General features: G+C 40.3%; 1 protein-coding gene across 13 annotated transcripts in view; it reads right to left on the reverse strand.

Annotated features, from left to right (window-relative positions):
• The window catches only part of ANKRD44 (ankyrin repeat domain 44), a 153,248-nt gene that overhangs the window by 54,585 nt on the left and 76,480 nt on the right, over positions 1 to 22,183 (reverse strand). For 11 of the 13 annotated variants that reach the window (XR_012777127.1, XM_075511978.1, XM_075511977.1 and 8 more), the window contains 5 exons: positions 15,994 to 16,072; positions 8,919 to 8,989; positions 5,103 to 5,303; positions 3,442 to 3,529; positions 1,004 to 1,146 (listed from right to left, as the gene is read on the reverse strand). Coding sequence is in view for 12 of the 13 variants with exons in the window: in XM_075511978.1 (XP_075368093.1) it covers positions 1,004 to 1,146; positions 3,442 to 3,529; positions 5,103 to 5,303; positions 8,919 to 8,989; positions 15,994 to 16,072 (582 nt within the window). In the remaining variant the exon portion in view is untranslated. The remainder of the gene's footprint in view (positions 1 to 1,003; positions 1,147 to 3,441; positions 3,530 to 5,102; positions 5,304 to 8,918; positions 8,990 to 15,993; positions 16,073 to 22,183) is intronic. The other 2 variants (XM_075511981.1, XM_075511980.1) reach the window with 1 other exon arrangement.

A 22,183-nucleotide genomic window follows, 5' to 3' on the forward strand; every position in this document is an offset into this window, starting at 1 on the left:
CAGGCTTAAGAACTCTTTCCACAGATTTCTTTTGAGAAGGGATTGAAGGTGTCTGAGTGAAGGGAAGGTGAAACTTCACAGCCATTTACACTTCAATAAGAAACCACTTTCAGTAGCTCAGTATTATAAAGATGTAATTAAGATTATGTTACTTCTTGATGACCGGCTTAGTATTCAACTGCTGTTCTGTAAAATAGGACAAGACAGATTGTACAAAAGACTCGGGGATGACGTGAACACCCTTCCATGAAATACAGGCGTCTCAAAGATCATATCCCCAGTGGTGGAGAATGTGGAAGTTAAAGGTAGTTATTAGCCTAGTACTGCTAATAACAGGAAACACCTATTCCCCTTCAACTTCACAGTCAACAGCCTGTGAACACAGACTTCTGACATTTTTTTGGCAGGTCAAGTCAGCTGAAAATGCAATGGCAAATGCAATGGCTTTATTTGACATCTCTGATTAACCAGTGCAGGCTCTTCTGGTCATCTCACTGCTGCTTTGAACCACTGAGTTGACAATATTACACTAAGAGACGTCTGTGCCCTGGAAAAAAGTTATTTTCCAGAGTGAAAATAATCCTTCTCCTTCCCTCCATCAGCTACAGAGAAAATACAGGTCCCTAAACTTAAACAGCCTGAACTGCTCTTTAGTAAAGTACACAGTGTACATATTGAGAACAACCGCTCATCATATCAAAGGGAATGCTGAGCCAAGGGAAATTTCATTATTCCATCTCCCTCTGCAGGAACAGCATATATTTCCCAATTTCTTCAGCAAGGTGGCCTGAAATTTACTGTCCGTATCAGACATTTTTTATTCCAGAATGTTTCCTGGCTCTTGAACCCATAAACCACATGAAGCACAAGGTGGTCCAGAAAATGGGAACTATTTTCTTCAGAAGCTCTGCCAATGTATGTAGCAGCATCCATAAGAAGGAAGAAAAGAATATCTCCAAATATGGAGAAACATGGAAGCCACAAAGAGGACATTACCACATACCTCTACCCCCAGGTTAAGGAGGTGTTTCACAATGTTAATCTGCCCATTGGATGCAGCTGCATGAAGTGGGGTGTAACCTTTCTTGTCTTTACAAGTCACTTCTGCACCATGATTAATCAGTAAGGCAACAACTTCCAGGTGACCTTCAAAAGACGAAAGATAGTAATCAATGAGTATACATCCTACAGCATCACTTCTCCCAAATTACTGCTTTCTTGCTAACGCACTGCCCCTTTTGCTGCTGTTTCACAATGCTCCCACAGTTTTACAAACAAAAAAAAAGCATTTTCGTAAATTTTCTTAATCCCAGCTTCAGGCCTTGTCAAGAAATCCATGCATTCACCTTCACCAGATGTGTCAAATTTCTCTTTACTGAACTAGTTTTCCAGTCACTTAAAGAAGAAAAACACACCTCTTTTCCATTTATTTCTCTAAAAATAACAGTTTGTGTTTTATTCTCCCTGTTACAGAAAGAACAGTGAGCACAGGAGCATGACAATACAAGTCTCTCAAAACAGCATCCTGTTGATGTCATCTGCAAACACAGCTGCTAAACACTTGTCATTCTCTGTTAGCAACACAAAATAACTTTAATAAATGATAAAATGAAGGTATCCTCTTTTCTAGCACCATTGAGGACACAGAAAACTAAATTTCAAGTGAGTGCAGAATTTGATCCAAAGCCTACAAATACAAAGACAAGATTTTCTACTGAATCCACTGATCTTTGGATCAGGTTTTTGACTCTCCAAAACTGTATCATTAACACAAAACGGTGCAAAAAATCCTGCATATATGTCTAAAAATGTTTGAATCTGAACTCATAGTCCATACACACATACTTAGTCTGCAAATTAAAATGACTGCAATAGCCTCAATAGTCATACAGATTGAGAGCTGACTGCCAGATTGGTGGGACATCTGTCTTCAGGAGTGAAATGCCTATCCCTGAATTAGGATCTCCCTACAGAATACAGGGGAAGAGTTGAGCATCTCAAAATGCAACTTATAACCCACCTGTATCTTAATTTCCTCCTCTCCCTGAAGGCCTCAAACCATCTAGCCTGCCTTTCCTGATAGTGCCCTAATCACCAAAATTAAATCAAGGCTAACTGAGGAATAGTCCTTATTGCTTCATGTTGAAGCAGAGGTGTTTTTCTTAGAATTAAAAATTTATTATGTCAAACACCATATAAAGTTGTGCCCCATCTGAGTTGTACAGCACTTTCATGACAGAGGCAGCTCTGGTCATGTGCAGGACCTAGGAAACTTTATGGACAAAGTCCAAAGTGCCCAAAGATATTTAAGCATTCAAGAAACTACATGAGGGTTTATAGGATAAGACGCTCAGGTCTCATTATGTAAATTATGTCCAAATTACACTACAGACTCCTAAATCCCATTGCTAATTTAGGCCTTAAATGTTATCTAAATATTTTGAGAAGTACATCATGAATTTCTGAAAAGAATTAAGAGCAAAAGAGATGTGGAATTGCACAGTACAATGTAAAAGCCTTTCACCTCTACAGAGTGGAGTTCAAAGCTCGCTAGCTCAAAAGCCAAATCACATTTGTTGGCAAGAGTCTTTCCATCTGTCTGTGTATATCAAAAAAAAGGCACAATATGCTTTTCTCACAGTTTGAAATCTCCTATTATCTCATTTCTAAAAGTGCCAGGATTAAAATCAAGATTTTGACAGGTCAGATGAGAGAGTTCCTGGCCGAGGGTACACAACACCTCACAAATTACAATCTGGAATACGCTGCTTGGCCAACAAAAGCTCTTGAACAAGCATGACCACTATCACAGGCAATCTTGTTCTAGTATTTTTAAATTATAATGCCCCACTATAAGAAATCTTCCTTTAACTTGAAAGGAATGATAAGGTCAATTGATTTAATTAAGCAGTATTTGGTAACAACACTGATGTTTTGAATAGACGAATCGGTTGCTCTTGTCCACTCTGGAATAAAAGACAACAACGTGCTCCTAACAGGAAGAAAGCCTATAAAGCACTTCCTAACAATATCGTAACTTAGCTACTTATAAACATAGATAAACAGCAAAATTTATGATTGTATTTATCTGCATTTTATATAAAGTAGCTTTTAGCAAAAATTGAAACAAATATAACCTGTATTTTTTCAAGCCCAAATATACTTCAGGCTGGAATTAGAGTCAGGATAAAAAGACCAAAATGAAAAAAGCAACACAAAAAGCCCACAATTAACTCTGTTAAAAAGGAAATCAGGGCCAAGTTCTCACCAGCTGCAAAACCGTAAATGGATGGTGTGTATTTAGATCAGCTGAACCCTTCCCTCTTCAGGGTAAATACAACGCTCACGTTCCACGGCCAGGTTGGCTCTTGTGCATTTTAACACCTGCTTTTGGTTTGTGAATAGGAAATTAAAAAGAAGGAGCAACAACCCAAGCCTTACCCATGTACGCTGCCCAGTGAAGAGCTCTTCTGTCCTTTTTGTCAAAAGCATTGATGTTTGCCCCCTTGGCTAAGAGCAAGTTCACCATCTAGAAGTAACAACAGCAAGTAAACCAACCCTGTAGATCACGCACTCAACAGTTTATAACAAAGCATTCTAGCAATAAAGTTGGGATCACAAAATCTGCTTTTGAACGATAAATTTGTGAATTACACAAATACTGTTCAAAGCTGTGTGCATTAATGACATGGAGCAGTGACAGCCACAAGTAACGAGGACAAGTTCTGTGTCCACAGAGGGGGCTGAGAGCATGCAGGGTGCTGCTACTCCACTGTGCTTCAAATTCAGCTTGGCGAACAACCTGGAAGAGAAACAGGCCTGGAAGAGAAACATTGCTCTTAGTTTTTACTGTTAGGATCAATTTAAGGGGTTTTCTTGTGGACTGGGACAAGATTCCTCCAGACCGTGAGGTAACAAACCCTAAAAGCTGCTTGATCTTTCAACAAGGAGTGTCTATTTCTTGCCACGCCACGGTGATTTTCATTAAGTTTCCATGTGCCCATGGCAGTGTGGACAGGCACCAGGCTGCTTCGCATACGACTCTGGCCTTTTAGACAGCATGGCTAAGAGGTGAAAAGCTGCTTTCCCCATTGCCAATCATCCAACATTAAACGTAAGAAAAATCAGGGAAAAAAAGAAAGGAAACTGAATGGAAAACACATTCAACAACTGTCTTTTTCAGCAAAACATTCTAAAATCACAAATTACAGAGCTTGATGACTGTCTTCCTCTCATACACTGCTTTGCCACAGAGATCGGCTAATAACAGCATATATTCAGTTAACATTTCTGATACACTCTATCCAAAAGCTCAGGAGCTTTAGATTATGACTGTTAGACTCAAGCATTACTATCTCTTTCCTACAGGCCAGTATTTTAAAGGCCAAACACCATCATCATTTTACAGGAACTACCATTCCTCTTTCTTCTTTTAATTACAGTACAACTGATCAACTTTTGTTGACAGAAGCCTACTGTTCCAGTCTAAGAGTTTTTATTCCATATCTAGATCTTCAGGTGTGGAATGGGCAAACAAGGATCCTTGCACCCAGATCTAAAGACGCTAGCAAAACCGTTTACATAGCGGCTTTATTTACAAAACTATGGGGTTTTCATATAGAAACAGTAATTAGACTAGAAGGGTTTGCTTGTATAAGATAAGTAGAAAAACCGGAAGCATATTTTCTAGACATATTAGAAAAGCAGACCGACTGGATCTCCCACAGCTGAACATTTCTTCAGTATTAAATGAATCCATCAGTTTTCCCTTCCTTCCATTCTGCCACTCTTATTTTTGCAGGCAGTCAAGCTCAAAAGAGCCAAGGACACACCTGAGTTGCCAGAGCCGGTGACACAGCCAGCTCTCCAAGTCTGCATGCACACCTCACTTGCATGCTGGCTCTGCACAGGTACTTTCCAGCCACTGTCTTGTTTCTGCAGGTAGGAAATCTGTTGCACAGTTTGGAAAGCAGCTGAATGATAGGAATCGTGGGGGTCAGGGATATGGGGCTCAGTCTAGACCCAGCCACAGCAGGTCAACTTTTTGAACTGAGAAAACAAATAAATAAGCCAACCATCAATTATGCTCTTATACAACTCACCTCAATGTGGCCATTCAGAGCTGCGTGGTGCAATGCCGTCCGTCCCCCTCGGTCAGAGACATTGACGCTGCTCAGCATGGGGATGATGACTTCCGCGCATTTCACTGCCTTGTTTGCAGCTGCCACGTGCAGTGGTGTCTGCCAGTTTTTGTCCCGAGCATTGACATCGGCCGAGTGCTTAATCAATACTTGCACTGCTTCCTGCAACAGCAACACAGTTATATCCATAACCAAGCAGTTTGAATAAATACATGACAGCTCAATCATATTACCTGTACATATTACTCATGCATATCAGACAGGGCCAGGAGGAGGGAAAGAGAACAACATTTATCAAAACAACCTCCCAGGCTAGTGGAATGGTATTGTTGATTCAAATGCCAGAGCACACATCACCTTTGCTGTCATTCAGAGCAGTGTCCTCACAATCAAAATTTCCCCATTTGATTTTAGGATGTACAAAGCTGCTTACACAGAGAGCCCAGCCTGTTCGGTTGATTAACTTCCAGTACCTCAGTCATCATAACTGTGCTCTCGTTGAAGAAATGAATGTACTTATTTGAGCTCACTGTTACAGAAATTATTTACAAAATGAAAAGCACATCATTAAAATGATTTTTTGTGCTTTTCATTTACAAAATGAAAAGCACATCATTGCTATGATTGTAAAATCATAGCAAATTGCTGTAAGTTTTATTTATAAACAGGAAAAAGGAGAAAATAAAACAGAATATGTGAAAACAAAATTTTAGCTTTGCAAAAACATGAGAATCACAGGCAAGGGTTGATGCTGGTGTCCCCAAGCTAGCAGTAGCATTCCTTCCCTCCCCAAGGGCTAAGCATACGCCAAGGGTCTTCACTGCAACATCCATTCTGTCAGCCTGAGACCAAACAACATCTTTTAAGGTTAATTAAGGTTAAAAGTGAATATTTCCCAGTGAGAAAATGTACTGTTCTCTCGAGAGACTGTCTCACTGGAGAATTCACAATCAGTTCTTTTCTGCTTCTAGTCATGCATCTGCCATTAAGCAAGTCAGATGAAAAAACAAGTCTTTCTCAAAATTACATTTTGTTTCTTCTTCCTTTTTTCCCCACAAACAAACAAAATACAAAGGAACCACTGGGACACAGTAGCATTCAAGTAGCCTTGTCTGCTAATTACAACTCACAGCTGGTAAGTGGGAAAGCCCTAGACCTACGTAGTACCTTATTCTTTTTCCATAAACTCAAAAGTTTTCTGGTAAGCCCAGCCAAAATTTTATTAATGAATAACAAACACATACAGTGTGTTTAAATAGCACTTTTGTATCTAGAATGGCCCAGGAGAGTGCCTGCAGTCTGTATCAACCGTACATCCTTACTAGGCGTTTTAGTTCTTTGTCCTCAACCGATCTCAGCAATTTCAGTTTCTACAACCATCTCACGAACTGTCCTCTAACAGATTTGTTCAGTCAGTGACATTGCATCTCTTACAGCACCAATAATGATATATCACTGTTGATGTCTCAACAGGATTTTGTTTTTTAAATTACAGGCCTACTATTTTAAAAGTCATTTAAATGTAGTTCACTGGAGACCTACTCAGCTGGGACATGAAGTCAGCAGGAAAATTCATGCACTTTGACTCTTAATGAAGGCAAGAAAAAGTTAAAGGAGAATTTTTAGAAGTAAATAGTAAGGACTGAAAAGTCTAAGCTAAAAGTATTTAGACTTTTTAAAAGAACATTTACATATTTTTGTTTACATCTGCAAATCTGCTGCTCTATCAGATTTGGGATAAAAATGTTAAAATCCTTATGGAGAAGTTTTAATTTTATCGCTTTTGAGAGCATGAGCTATCCCTTTTTATTAACATAATTTCTACACATGCATGCAGTCCACAGCTATGGTGTAAGCCTCTGTATTCAGTGTCTCTAGCTGTCCCAAGTCATCAGAGTGAAATCTCTTTGCTTTTTCAAACCGTATAAGGCTGAAAGCTGATACATCCATTAACAATCCTGCACAGACACACCTGAGGGTTGCTGATTTGTAAATAAATATTTAAATCCCTAAAGCCCACTTGAAAAATCATTAAGACTTAAGTAAAAATGTGTTCATGCTTTTAATCAATCTATAAAACAGTTTCTGAATCCTGTGAAAGCTTCATAGTGAAAGATTGATAATAAAACTTAAAGCTTGTAGGTGATCATTCTAAAAGCAACTGTGCTCACAGGAACTTCAAAAACCACACCAAGTCCTATCGGTCAACTTCTGGACCATGAATTCACCTCCTACTATCAATGTGAACTATAAATTCACCTACTGCTATCTACTACTATCACTATCAGTTTCGTCCTATTATACTGAAGCTGCACATTTCTTAGATTGTGTAATAAAGTAAAAGCAGCACTGAAAGAGCTTCAAACTGCTGAATCTTGTTTCAAAATTATTACTAAAAGTAGCAATTATCATATAAATAACAAAGAAAAAAGACTGGGAGAAGAAAGCTATGTGCATTTATAAAATATCTAGCAGACCATGAAAAGGCATCAGAGGCTGGTGCCTTCCCCTGCTGCCTCACTATTGCCTCACCTGGGTACTCACTGTGAGGTACCAGAACTGCCAGCACAATGGAAGACAGTTTCTCATTGTGCAATTGGCCTTCAGCTGACACAGAGTTAAAGATGAGACACAAACCCACAGAAAGACGTACATTTTCTGTTAGGACTGCCACTGACAATAAAAATCATGTACTCTGACACATCCAAAAAAAGAAACCAAGCACACTGCAATTCCTGCATCAAAAAGATTGTGGCTTGTTTTTTAAGGTTTAAGTCTGACCTTTGTTTTCCAACATGGCTTTTTGTGTTTTGCCCCATTACAGCATTCATACTCTATCAGATATTCCTTTCAGAGGGTTTCAGCGGATGCCAGCAGCTGGGAAGCTCAGCCAGCAGCCAAACAATGCCCGAGTTCAGAAGCAAGCCCAGGATTCCTGCCTCCAGGCTTGGCAAGCGCTGGGACTGTTACGGAGGTGATTCAAGTCCATCAGTCTCTGGAAGACAGCCACCCTCTGTCTCTTTTACAGCCCCTCCCCTTGTCCCCAGCAGCCAATTCGGTCTGCAGTTGGGCTCACTGTTAACTAAGTATTAGGAGGATAAAAGTATATGGGGAGGTCCAAAATGGAAAGTCAAGAATAATGGTGCAGTTGAAAACAGTCATGCCTGAGCTGCATTCCTGATAGATATTGCTGCTCCTTTTTGAGATAGCAACGGAAGAAGTACAAGACGATGCCAGAAGATTTCTAGTTGTCAAGTAGAAGAAATATGGGCTAACCCACCTTTATGCATGAATCAAATGCATTAACAGAAAACCTAATGGATGCCTTGAAATGCAATTAACCAAAACAAACTATGTGGTAATACGTGTTGGATCACATACGCATCCACTCCCTTCTGGCACACACACAGCGTGCACACATCCACATGGATTTATTCCTCTTTATTTCACCACTTGAAGATGATGTGGCCACTGTAGACTACTGTGGACTCTATCCCACTTCAGTCCTGCTTACCCACTCCAGCTGATGGTTGCTCAGTATGACTTGCTACGGTAATGTAAAGCGTTCCACAAGGCGAAAATCAACCACATTAAGGCTCAAAAGCAGCTATAACTAACTTGTAAAAGCTGGCCTCCAGCTGCAATGCTAAAGGCCACACACACAGAAAACACTTTCCCTGTTTGTGTCACCGTGCTACCTACTATGGCTCTCAATGGTTTGCTTTTTCCCCCAGCATGTAGTTTACGTGCAAAGCAGGGTAATCAAATCTTACTCACTTCACTCCTTGAAGCAACTGCTCGATGGAGAGGAGTCAGCCACATATTGTCCTTGGCATTAACACGAGCGCCTGCAAGTAAACAGCAGAGGTTACATCCATGCCTTGGGTGCGACACTGAAAGCCTGGCCCAACTGCTTCCTAATAACAAGAGCTGAGCAGTATGCGGTACTCCCAGCGCTCCCCACGACTCTCCTGGCACCCTGTTCACCTTGGAAATGCATTTCCAGATCCCAGATAGATAGGAGCTGAAGCAAGATTTGGTCAGATACGTCAGACTATTATCAGGAATAGCTTTGTTTACAGGACACAAAAGAAGCAAGATTTGTTGTAGGCGATTACATATGTATGTATGTATGTATGTACATGTATCTCTATGTATACGCATTTTTTTAGATCAGCTGATACAGTTGCGGAAAAACGCGCAACCCTTGCTCAGAGCACGGCTGCTGTCTGCAGACATAATGAAAGGAACGAACCTGAACAACCGTCTCTTGTTTCCAGCTCCATCAGGCAGACTACTAAAAGATATAACCGCTTCCCTGCTTCACAGATCTTGCTGGGATCAAGAAAACAGGACGGTGAAATGCTCAGGTTGAGGAGGAAACCGGGCACTTACTACCTCAGCTTCTGAGGGTGTTATTCAGCAAACATCAGAAGAGGAGGGATGAAGGAGACTATCCGTTTGCCTTCTGTGCAGTTCAGTGCTAATGTGCACTCCGACAAAGACAGCTGTGCAAGAGGATGGGTTTGGGGTGGCTTGCCAGAATAAAGGATAAAGGAAGAATATTTAATAACTACAGTGGTGCTGGCTGACTGCAGACAAAAAAAAGGATCCTGTACATTTGTGTGATAAAACAGATTTGTTTGAAAGAAATATTAAAGCTATTCGCTGATGTGATACCCTGGAAAGGAAATCTAGTGAAAAGGACTAGAGAAACTAATTTTAAAAAGGGCTTAACCTGAAAATGTTAAAATGTTGTACCTCGCAGGTCTGCAGGTAGCAGTACTAGTCTGAGAAGACTAGCACATGCAGAAAAGTTTTAGAGAAGCACAAGCATCATGCACATAGCCTGGATGAGCCTGTGAACTTCATGAACAAAGGGATTCTTAAGCTTCATTTTGCACCATAAGTTAAGTGCATACAAAAGCCTGTAATTAATAAATCACACTCTCTGAATCAGAAGTACTTTCCGAGAGTTGTTTCTCAGGAATATTAAGGTGCTTGCCTCTGAATCACAGTGGTTACTGGGAATTGTGCTAGATAATCAGAGAAGAAACAAGTTCTTTCATATTTCCACAAGTTGGGATATAAATTTTTGGCTGCAAGAAAAAGCAAGCCACTTTCATAACTATTGCAACAATTAGAGGCAATCCTCTGAACTCACCTCAGAACCTGGTACCTGATGGTACAACCTGCCCTCTGGAAAAACACTCTTTAGAAAAGACAACAGTTTCAAAGCGTTTTCTAATGAATCTGTCTGAGCAAGGAAGCTGTTAGCTTCTTTTGTGTTCATGAGAAGGCCATTACTGTTAGTATCCTGCCCTTTGCCTACACTGCCCGAGGCTCTAGAGACGTAAGGCAACAACCTTCTCCACCATCAGGAAGCTGACAGACAGGACTCTGAGGCATCTTACCTTACACTGATTTGGCCTGGTAGGGGTCTTGGGGATGCAAATTGCCTAGATGAATTCCTAATGATTGCCAACAAATACCTCTTTTCGGGCTTAGAAATTTATTTTGTATTTGCCTTGGGGTTTTGCCCTATGTTCTTAACTAAGGTTTCTTTTGGTTTATTTCTACCCATTCACTAACTCCTACAAGCAGATGGTTGCAAATCAGAAAGGCTTATGTGTGGAGTAGCAAAGTGTGACAAACATATCATTCCTCAGTATTCGACAACTCCAGTGGCATTTGTGAATATGAAGATGATTAGAAAACCTAGGGAAGTGTCTCCGTCAGCAGCTATTCATGCCTTTCACTGATCCACTTACCCTTTGAGAAACTGAAATAGTTGCCAAGAAAACAGCTAAAGAAAATAATAAAAGCAAAATAATACCAGTATAAATAAAATAATACACAGCATGCTATCAGCCTTTTCTTCCTCAGCTGTTTTCCACATCCCTTTACCTCTTTGTGCTTTGGCGCTCTTTATGTGACAAAGCGAAATTACTCTTACATATCTGATTCAATGCATCGGCTGAATACATTTGTGATTTCTGTTTTTAGAGAGCTGCACAATTCAGCTGCTGCCTGTTACAGGAGCTGCTGTTGTCTATTTACTGAGGTGCACATTTTCTGAAGAGATGTTTCAAATTGTTTCCCTCCGTACCGCCCATTTCCTTCACCAAAATTTAGCTTTTAGGTTCCCAGCAGTTCCTTGCAGCCAACGGTTAATGACAATGAAAACACTTCACCAGCACTGATGCACTCTTTCAGGGACAGAAAATATCTACCATTTTAAACAAGAACAAGCAGAGGCACCTGGGGAGCAATGCTCATGTTTTCAAAGGTGTCCTCTACACTTCACAAACTTGAACGTCCATCCTGTGACAGCCCAGGGGACAGCTCTTTGAAAGTACTGAGTAAGACAGAAATCCAACTCGAAAGACTAAGTGCTCTACAACATGCTAAGGCACCCAAAATGAGCTGTGTCCAAAAATCAGAAGCTTAAATTTTCAAGTCCTTCCCACAACACTTCCTCAAAGCCACCCAGAAATTAAGTGTCTCTCTCTTCACTCTGGACCAAGTATCTTAACCATGTTTCAATGCACTTCCTACAATACTCCGTGAATTAATCTGTGTATTTATAAGGACAAAGAGGGCTGACAACACACTCAAATTGGTGTATATGGTGTCCCTCATAGTACAATCTCCCTTGAAAAAATAAGCTGCTTTAAACATTTCCCTTAACATCCTTTCAGGTAGCCACAGCACCCATCCACCCACCCCATAAAATATCCACTTAAAAAAAAAAAGAAACCTCCAGAGAAAAGCCTTTTCTCAGCCCCATCCTCTGCACTCTGCCCTCAGGAGGGCTTGTACTTGTGGGCCTGAAGGAAAGGCTTGGCTGTTGGATTTGCTCTGTGAGGTTGAAGTAGACAACATAACATATAACGTTACAGATAAAATCAACAGAGAGGAAACTTTCTGTAATCCACTCTTCTTTAACATGGCTGTTTTGTAATCTTTGCCATCTTTCACTCTCAAATTTTTCTGCCAAAAGAGGAAATAAATCTGAAATTGCCTCTGTTCTTTTGAGATCCGAAATAAACAACCCAATGCTGGCTTTCAGGAATGAAGTTAACATCCCTTTATCCTAACCAAAGTACAATTTTCCATCCAGCACATCTGCCAAATCCACAGGTCTCTAGTAAATCTAGATTCTGAAGTGTAAATCTCTGAAATTAGGGATGGTCAACGGAGGAAGGAAACTCTACTCTTTAACCTATTAATGACATTATTAACATGCACCTTTCCAACTCCTGTTATGAGACACAGCAACAGACACACAAAAATATAAGGAATGCCCCCCCCACCTCACCCCCAAACACACTGACACACAATACAAAGCAAAAATCGGCATGAATAAAATATAACAACAGAGCGGCACCACCCAATAGATGGAACTGGGACCCACAACATGAGAGCAACACAACACCGTGCTAGATGTGAACACAGGAACCAAACACCTACATGGCAGAAACAGGAGGTTAGGCAGGATCTCCTCGGAGGCAAGTCCGAGTCACTTGCTAGGAAAGGAAATGGCCTGGGGATCCCACGAGGTGAGAGCACACAGGTCCTGGGTCACTCATGAAGAAGAGAGGAGATAGTCCTGAGACATCCTCCAAACTTTCACCCAAAGGGGATACTCCTAATCCCCAAGGACAGGAGTCTCAAAGCCATGGGAAAGGCAGAGAGAAAGCTGCCTCTCCAACCCACCTATTCTTTAGTCTGCCATAAAAGAGGAAGCCCTGAATGTGTCTTCAGGTTACACAGCACCTTCCCCAGCTGCCTACACAACAAGAATGGCCCAGAACCTGCTGCACATGTGACGGTCTCTCTTCCAAATCTATGTGGCAGAACTTACCAGGAACCCAAAGTATGCTGGGGTTTGTCCTTTTCCTCAGCTATTGTGCAATTTATGAAGGACGGATGTCAATATTGCATGCACACCCCCAGTGCATAAACTTCTTGCCAAGAAGCTCAGAGCCTTCTGAAATAGTAAGGCATGGTAATATTGCCAAGATCACAAGCTCCTTGGCGGGGAACAAGGGGTAAGGAACTAAGCTCAAACATTATGCCTTCGGGCACCAGCTCAAAGCCCAGGAGGGGGAGAGGCACCAGCACAAATGAGAACGGAGCTTGTATTTGCCCAGACAGTTCTTCCTGCGCATCCATGACTGTGTCATCATACAGAGCTTCATTTATGTGAGATGGTTACCCTGGCCCTTCTCCTTCTTGACAGAAAGGAGGTGAAGTGCTCAAAGCTCGCCGCTTTCATGTAGCCTGGAAAAACAAAACCACACAGCACATTTCCCCAGTTTGAACCATATGATTATGGATCAGACCTTTGAGCTGGTGTAAATCTACCTAGCTCTGACATTTAACCTGACATGGTTAAATGACATGGGCCAGGGTGAGTCATACCAGTTGAGCGATCTGGCACTCTCTCTCCTGTATCAATTCCAAACAGACTCCATTTCAGTGGCTACCTAGAAAGCCATTTCTGGTCCGTCTCCAACCACCTGGGCTGAAGTTTTATTCATTAGACACTACATTTATTTGTGCTGCCACCAGTTCATGGGCCACAAATCTCAGAATGTGCATATTTCATCTAATTTCTCTCCTGAGCCCTGTACAAAATGCAAAGGGTTGCTACTCCTCCAAGCTTCTCATGCCGAGAATATTATTGTTTGACACCAACAGCAAGCATTTTTGTGCTTTCTCTCTGTGAAAACACCCTCTCATTTTACGTCAGACAACAAAGTTTTTCTGCTTATGTAATTAAATTTTATCATCAGATTAATCTTTTACGGTACACTTTTACTAATACAGTTTACTGAATGAAGAAGTGAAGCAAAGGGAAGACGCTGCTGTTGTCTTTGAAGCCTAGTTCACGGAGAGATCACAATAACAAAGAGATGTTTATAATAACAACTCATAAATGTGCTCCTCCAAACCTCATAAACCTCCAAACCTGCTCTTGGATACAAGTACTGATGCTCCTCATGAGTAATGACACTTCAGAGATTAAAGGACAATGAATAGGTAGAATATGCAACACAAGATTAATTTTTACTCCTGCTGAGCTAGTCAGGAAAGATCCACACAGTTCCTGCAGACTGAACCCCAGCACAGTCCCACTGACACGAAGTCCAATTTTTAAAAGCCCACATTATAAGTTTTTCACACTCACTTGAATACATAAAAAACCCCCAAGATATGTCACCTGCATTTTATGCTGTTGACCAGACAAACCCTAATGCCCGTGGATGACATTTTGGCAGTGAGGTGCTGGAACTAAGTGTCCCAGAAGAACACTAGAAAGTCTCCTTCCCTCATTAGGAACGAGATAGAAAACAAGAATGTTCACCAGGACATTTTTTGATGCTATTGGGATTCAGGGGAGAAATGGTCAGAACAGCTTCGCCTTTCTCTTTATATGGATATTGCCTGTGCTGTTATTTGCAAGACTTGAAAAAAGACATTACTCCTGCAATCTTCTCACGCCACAATAGAACAACAGTATGTGACAAACCACACACTGCAAGAAGACACGCACAGATGAAATGTATTAACTCTTACCTCCCAGTGAAGAAAATCATGTTTACATTTAGCATATTGAAAACCCACCCAAGCATAACCTGTCAGCAGAGGAATGTTCATTTAAATCATTCTGCTGGCATCAGGGTGAGAGCAGAAAGATCTGATGTATGACGTATGTCCAACTAGTTACCCTCATTAAGCAATTAGACAAATCAAAATGCCTCCCAAAATGTACAGAGGAAACGCATAGCTACAGCAAACTGAATTCTCATTTTCTGCCTTCTCCAGGTGTGGTTAGGCTGGTAATCCAAAGAAATACGTCTGCATGGTCTGCATGTGCCCATTAGCAGCCTGATCCAACTTTGAAATTGGCTGGTGCTCTAAGCAGGGGGCTGGATCAGGTAACCTCTAGAAATCCCTTCCAGCCTGAATTATTCTAGGATTTGAGGTTGGAAATTACAAGGTGCCTTGCAATCACAGGACTGATAGTTCTGAAATAACTTTATAAAAAAAATGCAACTAGTTTGAAGAAGCAGTCTAATAATTTGTGAAACCAATCATACAGCAAGGTTGCTTGCAAGGGCTTAGACGTTTGTACCATAAGGTTCCTTTCAATCCCACACTCTTAAACCCCCATAAGCTTTACCCTTACAGTTCTCCAGTTTAGAAAAACACTGCCTTTGAAATCTGCAAGCACATCCAGGAGTTTGCCATGAATTATGTGTGCTTCTTGAGAGATGTCTGTTTTATGCTTTGTTCTGACATATTTTGATCGTGTTTTTTTGTCACTACAACAGTTTGGAAGTATTTTTTTACTTTTTGTTTAGATACATCCTACTGCACAGTTTCTATTCTCCAAATCAACTTCCCAACTCTTAGAGTCATGTTTCTAATGTCAATATCACTTACAATGCATTCAAACTCATTCATAGCCTTTTTGCTATTATTCCATAATAATTTTTGCTTAACAGGAATTCTTGGCTTGTACTCCAGGACATGAGGCCACATTTCAAATATGTACTTCAGCAAGTTTCTGAATCCACAAATACTGTCAGTTTCAATGCTTTAGAAGCTTTTAAAAACTAGTTGCTTTGTTTATTAATTCCGCTCAGTCACAGTGCATGTTTTATAATTGTATCACCAAATTTAAATATATTTTCTAAGCTTGCAACAACTGCAGCCAGCTCTATGAAACTCAGAAATAGGCACTGCCCAAAGTTCACTCATATATGCTTTGCTGGGTATTCCTTGTAGCTTTAAAATTAGCTAATCTGCCAGTTAATAACAGTGAGGGACACCACCTTACCTGACAAAATGAGAAGCTCAATGATGTCTGCATCCCCCAGGAATGATGCAACATGAAGAGGTGTTCGTTTCTCAGCATCCTACAAAACCATAGATCGTCCAGTTATAAAACATGGTCATTAACTGCAAGCGTTGGCGTTAGAGAGCAATGGATTTGTATATGGTGTTTATTTTTCTGTGTGTATTTCTGATTGTAATTAGAAATGCAATCTCAACCAGTGAAAGAACAAAATTCAAGGTCTGAACAACACAATTCCTCCCAATAATCCTCAACTTTTTTATCACTTGGTTCCACCAGACCTTGCAGAGACACTGTCTTTACTCTTATATCCTGTTTACAGGTAGATCAAATCAAATCAAATAAAAAATGAGGAAAGACATCATCCTTGGGTCTCTCTTGGAAACATTTTCCACTGTAAGTATTGCAGCAACGTAATTCAGATGCTTCTGGACATCAGACGTTGTAATGCAGTTTGCATCAACAATATAATACCAGACTCGTCAGAAGGATATCTCTGGAGAATGGTTTGCAACAACACACAAGGACAAGATACAGTCCTCTTAGTCTACAAAGTTTCTTGTACATCATTTAGCCTGGTTGTCTACAGCAGCCCAAAATGGGTTTGCACAACTTAATCGACCTTTAAACACAAATAAAGAAAATATTACCAGTCAGGTCTGTGTCTTTAAACTTAGAAGAATTGCTAATAATCATATATACAACTTCTGAAATACATCCACTTTTATTTGATTTCTGTAATTTTCAGCATTAGGGAGTCACATTTTCAAGATTTTCTTTTCTAACTTCAAGGGGTGTAAATACAGTGTTTACAAAAAACCCTCTCTTTTATTGCTTTATTCAGATGATCCCAGAACATAGGCCTTTAAAAGAAACTGCTAAACATTGTAATATGGGCAACAAAAATCACAAGAACTGCTAATACTGCTAATCATGCTATTTGACCCCTGTTTCCAGTCCTAAATGTATTTCATTTCAGTTTCTTAACCACTAATAAAAAAAAAATTCTAAGAGACTTATCAATCAAACTTATCAAATTACAATCTACCAGCATTAAATACTGTAAGCTGGTAACAGATTTTCTGCAAACGATACCAACATAGAAACCCTACCAGTATTTACACTCTCTCCCTGAAACATATCTCTGAGCCTGTCAAGTAAAATATCACTTTTAACATGCCCAGGAGGTCATCAACCGCAAGCTGTTTTGGACTGTCTTCAAAGTATGCTATAAACGTGGACAAATCGGTGCAGCAGAACCATTTGTCATGTGAATGCTGAAAATTGTTTTCCAGCAGTGTGAGGCACAGAGCCACTGGTCAACAGAATAAGTTACATTTAATTTTTATATTCGTATGGTTTTCCAAACATACATCATGTATGTAGTCCTCAAATTCTGCTGCAATGGGTTTGATCTTACCTATTGGGCATGCACATAAAACACTCAAAAGACAGATTACGTGACATCCTAGTTGTCGCAGGTCAGAGGGAAAGATAACTTATAGAACTTCATCTCCTCACATGGTAGGCAAATTAAAACAATATTAAACAGTGTCCATCCAGCAGAGTCGGCCCAGGAACCGAAATCACAAGCTGGATTCTCTCATATGCTCAGTTCCTAAATCATAATCCACCACGGACTAGCTTTTACAGGCTACATGAGTGCATACGAGACCTTTCATAAATATTGCTTCATATTACCTATCCTAAGGCTATCCATGGCAAAAAATACGCTAAGACTGATCGAACATTTGTACAAAAATAGAATCGGTTTTACTTATTTTTTTAGCTTGTTCTTTTTAATGCATGAATCTCTCTTTAGCACAATGTAGTATTTGTAATAGCTATCCTACCTGTCAGTGATAAATTTTGCGGCAGCTTCTTGCAACACAGCCAAGTCTGGCAACAGAACAGAGTACTTTGAAGTTGAATGCTAACAATACAAGACCAAGTAATTTTCTATATTAAGGAACCAAGGCTATTCAGTGCTTTATTGATTATAAGCAATATTTTATACTAAACTGTAAATCTGACGAAAATTTGATAATTGAGGGAGGAAAGGACATGAAACAGAAAGGTAGAATTTTTATCCTTCTGTAACAGGGATAACTCTCTGTAAGTATTCTCAGCTTTCACTTTTTAAAATCAATGCAAAATCCTATCAAATTAAGTGAGAATCAAGTCTTCAGAGAAAGATGGGTTTCATCACACAACTGAATTTAAGCTTAATTTCTCCAAGAGGAAAAAAACCTAAAATTTCTCCATTTATCACAACCAGGCACAAATCACGAGTTCACCCTCACATGAACCAGCAGACAACAAAGCCTGATCTGTGGTACAGAAAATTAAAAACACACAGAAGAGCCCTACAGGCAATGTTTTCAGGAGTTTGTCGGGAAGAAGTCTCCACACAATGGAGGAACATCCTCAAGTTGCTGTTTATGCTCTGCACAAGGCTGATGCAGAAAGAGAGGACCTGGGGCATCTACCTATCTGTCCAACCACACTCCTTGTGTCCTCCTCAAAGCTGTGTACAGCTTCAGCTAGACTTAAATAGCTCACTGGCTTTGCATCTGGCCCACGTACTAATGTCTATTCAGCTACAGATGTCCTTGTGGCATGATGGTAGTAAAAGCAGTACAAATAAGTAAATTAATAATGATCTGAAGATTGAAGGTTACAAAGAGAGAGAGAGGAATAAAAAGAAAATTTGTCATTTCAGAAAGGTCTGGCAGTACCCCAAACCTGAACATACATTATCAAGGCAAGGAAAGGAGGTGGGGAGAAGAAATGATAACAGGATTACAAATAACGTTAAGACAAATAATCAGACCTGCTTCAAGTGCAGTTCTCAGAGGAACAAAAGGTCAGTAAGAGACAGTAGATAAGCTAAACAATGGCTAGAAAATCATGCTGAGACCAGATAAACACTCTCTCCCCAAAACTGTATCAGTGACTTATATTAGTTCACAGAAAAGATGATGCTGCATGTTAACACTATCTGTACACATTTTTTTTAAAAAGTACAGATAAAGGAAATTAAGTAACAAACAGGCAATCCAGGACAGAAGGCCTCAGCAAGAAAAATATTCAACACGTGCTTAAACTGTCCAAGTGATCACAGTGACACTGATAAGGCCCTTCACAGGCTTAAAGTTAGGCTAGTCCTTAAGTGCTTTATTGGATCAGAGCCTTACAGTACACGAAGATTAGCAGAACAGTGGCTCGGATGATCATATTAGCATATGTAAAATATTCAGGCACATTAAGAAAAAGGCCAACACTTCCTCCTCAACACAGCCGACATCTCAAAGGAGATAACGGATTTGAACTTTTATATCAACTGCAGCTGTTCAGATCAGAAGATGTTTGGGACAGAGTTATTTACTATTAAAATATAAGTGCAACTGCTACAGAAAATAAATGGCTGTGTCCTCTTTATGTCGCCAAACTGCCTGAGCAGCCAACAGGAACAGTTCAGCACAAAAGGAGTTAATGCACCACAGAAACAGAGTTAATGAAGTTTCATTGGTATGAGGTGTTTGGATTCCCACCACCTTCAAGAGGCCAGCGATCCGCCTGCGTGGCAGAACAAACTATACCAGAGGCACATGAATGGCTACAACTTCCATTGATACAACTCTAACTGAAACAATAACAGAAACAAACCTCCTGCTCATTAACTCCATTTACTGTTGTAACATCTGAGCACACCTTTTTTAAATAGCACAAAGTAGCCAGTACCATTAAAAAAACCAAACATTCAGATACAACTTGACTTCAGGAAAATTAAATATTGGGAACTGGTTAGGAACTACTGAAGAGGGTAAAAGCAAATGAGCAGCTACTTCTTGGGCTATTTACAACCGTTCAGAGCCAAAAGCTGATGCTGTATAAAGAAAATCTCTGCTGCTTCAGGATTTCCTCCCTCTCACAGATTCTTTTATTAAAGCCTGTAATTCACAAAGCAAATCGAAATGCTTAACTGTGAGCACCAGCTGGGAGGTGAAAGTCAAGCTGTGTAACTTATGCCTGGTGCTCTTTCTTCTGCTATTACCAAGCACAGAAATTCCCGTCTGAAAACACAGACCCTGGTTCCAGCACCTCTCATCCCCACAGTCTTCAATTTAGCCTCAGAAACAAAGATTTTTCTGGACTAAGTCTTTAATTGCCAAGTGCCCATGAGGTAGAAGAGGCAAATACTTTGATCTTCTAGAGACAAGAAAAATTATCTTCCCTCTCCCCCCCATCTAACACTTTCCGTCCATGAAGCTGACAGTAGCTTTCATGCTAGAAAAAGATAACTTTTAAAATTAATTACTAATCCTAGATTGAGACTGTAGAAACTGTTATCCTAATTAATGGAAATATTTTAATGTTTATAGCAGCAAGTTTCCAATTTAAGGCTCAAAAGATAGACTTAAATAACTCCTCCATTTTTATAAATACAATATTGACTCGGGGGGGGGGGGGGGGGGTTGATGGCATGGGAGCATACTTCACTCGTGAGTTGATGGGAAAAGCAGATTCAGAAAATTCAGGTATTTCAGGCTGATGTTGCTGCCTTTGAAGAAAATAAAGCAGCTACAGCCAAAACCTGCCATGAGCTTTTAATGGCTTGTACATCCTTAACTGTCTCAAACAGTTTGAGGACACTGATAACATGGGTCACTAGCACAGATGTACATAACTTAGTACCCACTAGTACACTAGCATGCTGTACAAAGCAACTCAGGATATTTCAGACTCTCAGTAAACTCCAGCAGAATCTTCTTCACAGTTCAAACATCTTCTTTATAAAATATAAAAAACTATATTTATTTTCTAAAAGAAAAAAATATTTATTCTAAATAAAAGTCATGCTGGCTACCTTGCATCGCAAACATCAATGCAATTTCATGTTCAGTTTCGTTACATAACTGAGAATTGTTCAGAATTTCCTTCTGTAGGAAAAAAAATTCTCCATCACTTCCCACTTAAATTAACAGCACATTAACAGCATATCAAACAGCACTACTAGAGGCTAAATACCCACTGAAAACACAGCTATTACCTAGCACCAAACTGTCATATTGTGTCAAAGCAGAAGCCTTCCAAAGTTCTTGACTAAATCCTCCAGAAGACTTTCCAGCACAGCAGAACTACATCTAGAAGAGGAGCATTTACTTCCAGGATAGCTTTATTCACCTGCAAGGCTCCACAGTGCCAAAAAGAAACTCATCATTCCTTGGACGAGAGCAGAGACGAGGGTCTGGTTCCCAAGATTACTGAAATACCACGTTATGGTCTCTCTTAGTCCCGAGTCAAACACATCACTCCAAACTGAACGACAAGCTGTTTTTCACATCAGCTATCCCAAGCATGCAAAGCGTTTCAGACTCACAGTCCTAAACGTTTGCGCACTTGTACCCTCAAGCACTCATACCACCTCAAAAAGCATGCTTAGCAATACTACAGAAATATATATAACTTGTGTGTGTGTGTGTGAAGACCTGGATAAAGCCTGAATCCTCCTAACAAAGGCAGTCATGCAAATCTATGCCTTACCAAGTAGTATAATTAGAAAAAGAACTAATAAACAGCATACATCCATGTGTCTCCGTAAGGACTTTCTTCTTGCCCTTCTTATCCTGTAATAAACCACCCTCTAAATACACGGTCCTGCATGTAAGACCTTGCAATCTCTGCTGGTGCCACTGCCCCTTCCTCTGCAGACTTGCTCTGCAGCTAGAAACAGGCAGGCGATGCCCAGGGTCACTACACCTTGACATGGCTCGAGCCCATCCCCAGCCTGGCCCATCAGGAGTTACTGCAGCCCACCTAGATCTGCTGGTTCTGCAGCTCTGCTTTAAGGAAAACAAGCCAAATTCAGCTAAAGCATTTTCTTCTCCTAACCTATCTTGTTTTGGCAAAAGTGGGTAGGAGAGCATTTGCACAAGCAGCTCTTGACACCAACGAGCAGTGAGAAGCAGCAGCTTTTCCAGCTGGCAGAGCGTCGAGCAAAGAGGCTACGATGATGAAGCCCAGAAGGCCGTATCAGCAACTATGCCCCAAAGAGAAGCAGAAACAGAAGCAACTAAGTTTTAGGAAAGCCAATCTTGCCTTCAACAGTCTCACTGGTGGGGTGAGGTGGTGTATTATTTACTTTCCCAAAAATATGAATGCAATAGAA

This window comes from Mycteria americana, chromosome 9 (assembly GCF_035582795.1).
Source record: "Mycteria americana isolate JAX WOST 10 ecotype Jacksonville Zoo and Gardens chromosome 9, USCA_MyAme_1.0, whole genome shotgun sequence".
Taxonomy (NCBI): domain Eukaryota; kingdom Metazoa; phylum Chordata; class Aves; order Ciconiiformes; family Ciconiidae; genus Mycteria; species Mycteria americana.